Source organism: Otolemur garnettii, unplaced genomic scaffold (assembly GCF_000181295.1).
Source record: "Otolemur garnettii isolate 467f Iridium unplaced genomic scaffold, OtoGar3 scaffold00008, whole genome shotgun sequence".
NCBI classification, from domain to species: domain Eukaryota; kingdom Metazoa; phylum Chordata; class Mammalia; order Primates; family Galagidae; genus Otolemur; species Otolemur garnettii.
The window spans coordinates 12,150,474-12,158,646 of NW_003852403.1; the positions used below are offsets into that span (position 1 = coordinate 12,150,474).

Below are 8,173 nucleotides of genomic sequence, written 5' to 3' on the forward strand. Positions count from 1 at the left end.
TCAAAAAAAAAAAAAAGAGTTTTATAGTTTTAGTTCTTACATTTAGGTTACTGATCCATTTTTTTGATGTGTATTATATATTGTACATTTTTGGCATGTGGACAGTTTTCCCAGCACCATTTGAATAGACTATTCCTTCCCCCAATGGATTGTCTTGATACTCTTGTTAAAAAATCTATCAACTGTAAATGTAAAGGTTTATTTCTGAACTCTCAATTAGATTGAATCCATGTTATATGTTATATGTCTATGTAAAGTTTTGAAATTGGGCACTGTGAATCCTTTACCTATGATCTTTTTCAAGATTGATCTGGTGGTCTGGGTCCCTCACATTTCCACGAGAATTTTAGGATCAGGGTGTTAATTTCTGCAAAAAAGAAAAGAACAGCTGGGATTTTGACATTGATTGCTTTACATCTGTAGATCAATTGGGGATGAGCAATACATTTGATTGTATTACTGAATGTTGTCAGAATTGACTTTGGCAATAACAACAGATTATCTAATTACAAACAAGTCTTGTAGAGTAATGTGAAAGGAGATTTATTGACAATAGTGTGTCTTTTAGTGGAGGTCTTGGAAAGTCAAACTAAGGAGTTTTAATTTCATTAGAGAGATTGTTATTTTTCTCTTCAAAACGTGTCAGTTGGATTTATGTAGATGATTTAATTATAATTTTCAGCACTATTTTCTATAGCACAAAAGAGGGCTTTTTCTGTTTTCCATATACCAGTAGATGTTTTAAATCAGTTAAAAAGCATTTGAATGCCTTTTCTGATAAGGACTATAGAAAATGCAAACAGGAGTGGCCACCGCTGCTAAGGATTCTAGGAAGATAAAAGAACACAGAGAATTGTAACATGTGGCTTTTGCTCTCAGGTACTTTACAGTTTAATGGCATTATCTGTAAGGAAGTGACATCTGTTATTTATCCTTGGTTGGCTAAGGCCTTGAAGAAAGCACTAATAGACCAAGATCATGAGTGATTTCTGTAACATTTCCTTATCAAAGATTTGACCCTAACTCTGGCTTATTATGTAGCAAAAGTATGTCATACACAAGTGCAATGTTTATCGCAGTGTAAATTCACCTGTAACCCTCACTCAGGAAAAAAAATCCAGAGACAAATGCCTTACTCAATAGTGCCATAGTTTTATTTCGAGAACCTTTATTACCTTTCGCATGGTAACTTTTTTTTTTTTTGAGACAGAGTCTCACTTTGTTGTCCTCGGCAGAGTGCCATGGTGTCATAACTCACAGCAACCTGAAACTTTTGGGCTCAAGCGATTCTCTTGCTTCAGTCTCCCAAGTAACTGGGACTACAGGCCTAGCTATTATTAGAGATGGGGGTCTCACTCTGGCTCATGCTGGTCTTAAACTTGTGAGCTCAGGCAATCCACCCACCTCGGTTTCCCAGAGTGTTAGGATTACAGGTGTGAGCCACCTCACCCAGGCATAGCACAGTAACTTAAATCTTTGTCTTTTTTCAAAATTTCAAAATATTATGGGAGTACAAATGTTTTTGGTTACATGGATTTCTTTTTAAGGTATTCTTACCATCAGAGGTAGAAAGCATTCACTGTGCCCTTTAAGTAGGTTTTAGCCCATCTCTTCCTTCCCTGTCTCCCCTGCTTGATTGCTGCTGAATTTTACCTCTCTTTCTGTACATATGTGCTGATAAGTTAGTTCCAATTTAGTAGCAAGTACCATGTGGTATTTGTTTTTCTATTCTTCAGATACTTCACTTAGGATAATAGCCTCTGGTTCCATCCAGAAATCTTTTTTCTTTCCTTCTTTTTATTTTTGCAGTTTTTTGGCCGGGGCTGGGTTTGAACCCACCACCTCTGGTATATGGGGCCAATGCCCTACTCCTTGAGCCACAGGCACTGCCCCAGAAATCTTTTCTTAATTTTAATGGTAGGAACACCTTAAAAATGATGCTTTGTTTCTCTCAGTGTGTCTCACTAGGAGGCACACAATGTAGATTTCCTTCCCAGCACTGGTGATGTTAACCTTGATCCTGATCATGTTGCTTACTTTGTCTTTTTTTTTTTTAGACAGTGTTAGGTAATTGCTCCAGAAAGCCCCTTCCTGCTTTCAAACATGACCAGGACTAGTTGTCTCACTCTTAAAGTTACAGCTCCTTTCAATAGGGAATTGCCCGCTAAACATCTCCTTATCTGTCAATCTTAAAACCTGCCTCATCTCCCTGTCCCAAGTACCCACTGAAAATTTCAAACTTACGGCCTGCCCCTAACAGCTCTTCCTGCCAGAGCAGTAACTCCTTATTGGCTATTCTACCATTCCGTCACCATTCTGAGACTTCCCCTAGCTGAACCTATATAAGGGTGAGCTTCTGCTTTAGTCCCTCCTCCTCTTCTCTTTTCTCTCCTCCTTGGTGCTGCTCTGCAGCATCTCTCCCTCACCAATAAAGACCTTTTGTACAAGCCTTGGTGGTCTGTGAGATCTCTGCCTGTTGAGTGCTGCCCTTTCAGTGCCATGGCGTCACAGCTCATAGCAACCTCCAACACTTGGGCTTAAGTGATTCTCTTGCCTCAGCCTCCCAAGTAGCTGGGAATAGAGGCGCCCGCCACAACTCCCAGCTATTTTGTTGTTGCAGTTTGGCTGGGGCCGGATTCAAACATGCTGCCCTCGGTATATGGGACCAGTGCCCTACTCACTTAGCCACAGGTGCCACCATACACCGGCTATTTTTTTTTTTTTTTGTAGCTGTCATTGTTGTTTAGCTGGCCCAGGATGGGTTGGAACCCACCAGCCTCAGTGTATGGGCTGGCTCTGTAACTGTGCTATAGGTGCCAAACCAGTTACTTTGCTTCACTGTTTTCCCCTCTGTAATTGGTTAGTATTCCATGGGTGAAGTATTTCATAATCATGCCAATATCCTATTCCTCATCAAACCTCCACCCAGCAGACTTAGCATCCACTGAAGACTTCTAACTACATGGTCCACCACAGTAGTTGACAAATAACAATTCTCAATTTCCATCATTCCCTTTACTTCTGGATTAGCATTCTACTGTAAAAAGCTTTCCTTTCCCCCACTTATTTATATTGTGAGACAAAGTAGCTTATATATGCATCTGGTGAGCCACATAGTTAGATCTTGCTGACTTCAGAGGGCTGTGAAGAAGCTCTGTTTGTTTATTCTGCTTGTCAGCCTAACTTCACAAACACCTAACTCGGTGACTGGGTGCAGCCATCCAGAAGAATGCCTTGAAGACAGTAACAGGATACAGCACAGGCTCCCATAAAGTTCAGTGGTCCTAGCCCTTGCTTTCTCCCCGCTACGCAAAATGTCTGACAGGATTACCAGGCGTCCTCAAACTATGGCCCGCCTAGGACATTTATCCAGCCCGCTGGGTGTTTTTGCCACCACTGTCTGTCCTGCTTAGCAGCCAACTCATCCGGGGCCCACAGTCCCCACAGTCCGGCCCTCCAATGGTCTGAGGGACAGTAAACTGGCCCCCTGTTTAAAAAGTTTGAGGACCCCTGGATTATGCTTCTGTAATCAAACCAGATGTACTCTCACACCCATACTTTGATGAAATTTAGCTCTAATATAACTTCTGAGTACATGCAGAACCTCCACCACCTGATACATAAATTGTGAACTAAAACGTTGCTTCGGAGCAGTCTAATAGAAACTCTGACTCTCTTGAGTTGCAATCTTCAGTAAGACCCTGACTGAAACTAACTTCAATTCTTTAGTTGACATTATCAACACAGACTTGCATATTCTTATTTCATTCAATGGATCATAATCAATTATTGCCATAGTTTTGATGCTCAAATTGTCCCTCATTTGGCCAAATCCCGTCATGCTGGCTTTTAACACCGGAACATTTTAATGCCTGTATATTGCTAAAAAATTCATCCACATTGGGTGGCACCTGTGGCTCAAAGGAGTAGGGCACCAGCTCCATATGCCAGAGGTGGCAGGTTCAAACCCAGCTCCAGCCAAAAACTGCAAAAAAAAAAAAAAATTCATCCATGTTGTGTGTGGCTGTTGTTCATTTATTTTGACTGTTTGTAATACGTCTTTTTTTTTTAAAATCAGGGTCTCACTCTGTTGCCCAGGCTAGAATGTGTGATGTCCTCATGTCTCACTACAACCTCAAATTCCTAGGCTCCTGATCCTCCTGCCTCAACCTTTACCAGTAGCTGGGGCTACAGGCCTGCTATATATATATATTTTTTAACAGTTCTGGTCTTGCTCAGGCTGGTCTCAAGCTTCTGGTGTGAAGTAATCCTCCTGCCTCAGCTGCCCAAAGTGCTAAGATTACAAGTGTGTGCAACTACACTGGCCACATTGGTGAATATACCAGTTTATCGACTCATGCTTCTGTTAATGGGCACTTGGATTGTTTCCAGGTTACAGCTATTGTATTTTGCTACTCTCTCTCTCTCTCTCTTTTTTTTTTTTTACAGTTTTTGGCAGGGGCTGGACCCACCACCTCCGGTATATGGGGCCCGTGCCCTACTACTTGAGCCTAAGGTGACCAGACTTTAACATTGGTAAAGCAGGACACCATTGACAGGGGGTGGGGCCTGACAACAATGCAAACTTTGATAAGCAGTTCTCGATAATCACTTCTCAACAATTATTTGTCATTATTACAGTTTGACATTATAAAATTAACAAAAATAATATAAAACTCATATCCTGGCGAAATAGCCACATGGCAGCCAAAAACCCATATATTCTCTTACTGTTCTCCCACCCCGTTCGTCCATTCTTTCCAAAAATTAGGACTTTTTTAAAACGCCACGGAACAGGACAAATTGTTAAAAACTGGGACTGTCCCGCCAAAAGTGGGACGTCTGGTCACTCTACTTGAGCCACAGGTGCCCAATTACTCTAACTCTTTAATGTTGAACTTTGAACACATGAAAAAATTGCATTAACAATGTATTTCAAGTCTGTTTACTGTACAAATTTTCAGAACCTACCACCAGTACCATTTTCAGGCTCACTTTTTTTTTTTTTTGAGACCGAGCCTCAAGCTGTCCCCCTGGGCACAGTGCCATGGCATTACAGCTCACAGCAAACTCCAACTCCTGGGCTCAAGCGAGTCTCCTGCCTCCGCCTCCCAAGTAGCTGGGACCACAGGCGCCCGCCACAACGCCCGGCTATTTTTTGGTTGCAGCCGTCATTGTTGTTTTGGTGGGTCCGGGCTGGGGATTCGAACCCGCCACCTTAGGTGTACGTGGCTGGCGCCTTAGCTGGTTGAGCTATAGGCGCCGAGCCCAGGCTCACTTTTAAAATCTTATCTTCTTTGCATTCTTCACGGAGAAAATATTTAAATGAGTTGTATTCAAATCCACATAATAAAGGTTATTTATTAGTTTTTCTTCCTCTTATTTCTGAGGAATGTTGAAATAAAAGTCAAGAAAGCAAAATCCAAATGTGGAAAACTTTGTACTTAACCAAAACTCTTGCCAAGGTAAAGCAGTATCCGCGTAAACAGCGCAAACCTCGCAGCTCGCTGCAGCAAAGTTTGAGAGGAGCGTCTTCCTGAGCGCATGCGCACAAATTCACCCCTGCCCGCGCTCCCGCTTCCCGCCCTGAGAATGTTATCGCGATTCTTGGAATAATCTTGTCCCGCAATTGGAAAATAAGTTCTCGCGGGAGGTGATTGGTTGCTATAGTTTCGAGAAACATTGGCTGCTGCAGGTAGGAGAGTTGTTCCCTTCAGAAAACCCTCTATTCCCGGCCTTCTTACCCCAGTCCTGCAGCCACACTACACCCCGCCACCCTAATCTGCTAAGACCAGACTGAAAACCGCTGCAGACGAAATGTCCGCGGACCCCGCTAGATGCGGACTTTCCGGCCAACCTCCGCCCCCACCCAAGAAAAACGGACATAGCCTTCCCTTTCCAGCATTGCTGTGAGATTCTTCCTCAGTCAGCGCTCACTGCTTACCTGTCCCCAAACCCGAGTCAGTCACATCACTGCCTCCAACTAGCCTTTTCGAACTGGACTTTTCTCTTGCAGCTTCTTCTGAATAGATGGCAAGCAAGACATGCGTGCCTTGTTGGGGGCAACGAGAGCCCCCGCTTAACTGCCCTGACACTAACTTGTAAACTAGTCCAATTTCTTGAATTCATTGTTCCAATACAAGACATGGTGTCAGGCACTCAGGGGCCATAAATATGAATAATGAGTAAGACAGGTAACTTGTCTTTAAGGGTGTAATTGAACTTTCAGGAAAAGCGGTGTGTATTAATAAAGCCATTTCTGCAGTGCTTCATAGCTTACAGTTTTATTATTTTAGGGGATGCTCAGAACATGTGTAATAGTTTGGAAGTTATATTATTCATTTTACAAAAGGTGAAATAGACTCTTGGTCTATTTGCATGTCTTTCTTCCTCCCTAGATTATAAATTCCTTGAGGTTAGAGAGTTTACATTTTACCTCTTGTATCGTCAGCACTCATTATAGTGCCTCGCTTAATGTTTATTCAATGAACAATTCTAATAGAAGTGGGATGGATTATAGTGAGAAGAAACTTGAGTCAGACCAGTTAGACGGCTTTTATAAGAGTCTAGCAAAAGGGTAGTGAAGAACTAATTTATGTTGTATGATTGAAAAAGCAAGATGACAACTGATACCAAGGGCATTTCAAATGTATACTTGGTAAGGAAGTTATCAGTGCCTCTTACGCCCTAAAAGAGCCCAATGTTGAACAAGTGATCTGAGACTTGAAAAAATGAGGAAGTAGCTGAGATGAGGCAAAATAATTTTAAAGTCTAAAGTCTGTAAGGTGTAATTCTTCTTTTCTCTCCTCAGTAAATGGTTGAATTGCATAGATTGGTTCTATTTTGAATTGAGTTAGAAAACATGTCCTTTTTAAAAAAACAAATATCCAGTTTATTTTTAAATTATTTGTGTCTTTAGTGTTGCAAAATAATTAGAAAGTGTATTTGACTAAATAAGAAATACATTAAGACCTTTTTAAATGTACTACTATCTTATGTGGTTGCTTTCTTCCCTGCTCTCAAAATATATTTTTGTAAAACTGGTAATCTTTGAGAAGTTTCCAAAGAATACTGTGAAGGATGTGGAGGATGGAAAGTGGGGCAATGGCATTTCTACACAGTCTGGTGATAATTTGTGCTTAGTGCTTAGTTACATGTATAAAAAAATCTAATTATCACTAACCAATGGAATCATCCTTGTGACCAGCTTCCTGAAACACTGCCTGTTTAGCAACAAAGGTTGGATGGGGAAACAAAACAGTGCTAGACTATGGCATTTCCCTAGGTTCTTCCCTGGTATTGGTTATGATGTAATGTGTGTACTTGTGTAGCTATAGTATGTGAAGGGACAGGTTCATTTATTCTGTTTACAGAGACCAAAGAAAATGAGAAGGACTTTGTGCAGTTGCTGATATGGAGCAGGTATCATCAACAGGCAAACTCGTGCAGATCACCGTGACAGATGGATATGATTTGGTAAAGTCATTTTTAGAAATCTGCAAAGTTCCTAGTTTGGTAACACCCGCAGAAGGAATGGAGCCTTGCATCATCCTCCACCTCCAAACCTCCTAGCTTTATATAGCAGTGGCCTTCCTGTGTGTCTAAAATACCTGGTGATTTAAATACTAAATTTAATAGGGGTGAAAGAAGGGGTTTTAGTTTTTCTAGACAGCAGTTCACATATCATTTTTTTCTTTTTCCTAGAAAGATCTGAATTTTTTCAAAGTTTCCCTTATGATTAATTTCATTTGATTAATTTGAATAATAAAACTACAATATAAGGGAATTATTAAAAATTGGGAGAATTCTGAAATAGCGAACTATTCACGATTGAAGTTAAAACATCTTATTCCAAAAGAGGATGTAATTAATGAGTTCCATTTTGTTTTAAAATATACATATATAGGCTTGGCGCCTGTAGCTCAGTGGCTAGGGTGCCAGCCACATACACCGGAGTTGGCAGGTTCAAATCCAGACTGGGCCTGCCAAACGACAATGAGAACTAGAACCAAAAAACAGCCAGGCGTGTGGTGGGTGCCTGTAGTCCCAGCTGCTTGGGAGGCTGAGGCAAGAGAATCGCTTAAGCCCAAGAGTTTGAGATTTCTGTGAGCTGTGACTCCACGGCACTCTACCCAGGGCAACATAGTGAGACTCTGTCTCCAAAATATATATA

At 41.3% G+C, this 8,173-nt stretch overlaps 1 protein-coding gene across 3 annotated transcripts in view; it reads left to right on the top strand.

Moving 5' to 3' along the window:
• Positions 1 to 5,659: 5,659 nt before the first annotated feature.
• CFAP70 (cilia and flagella associated protein 70) overlaps positions 5,660 to 8,173 on the top strand; it is a 103,097-nt gene continuing 100,583 nt past the window's right edge. The window contains exons 1-2 of one of the 3 annotated variants that reach the window (XM_023509565.1): positions 5,660 to 5,695; positions 7,374 to 7,476. In XM_023509565.1, coding sequence (XP_023365333.1) covers positions 7,414 to 7,476 — 63 coding nt within the window. In that variant the 5' untranslated portion in view covers positions 5,660 to 5,695; positions 7,374 to 7,413. The remainder of the gene's footprint in view (positions 5,696 to 7,373; positions 7,477 to 8,173) is intronic. The other 2 variants (XM_003783561.3, XM_023509566.1) reach the window with 2 other exon arrangements.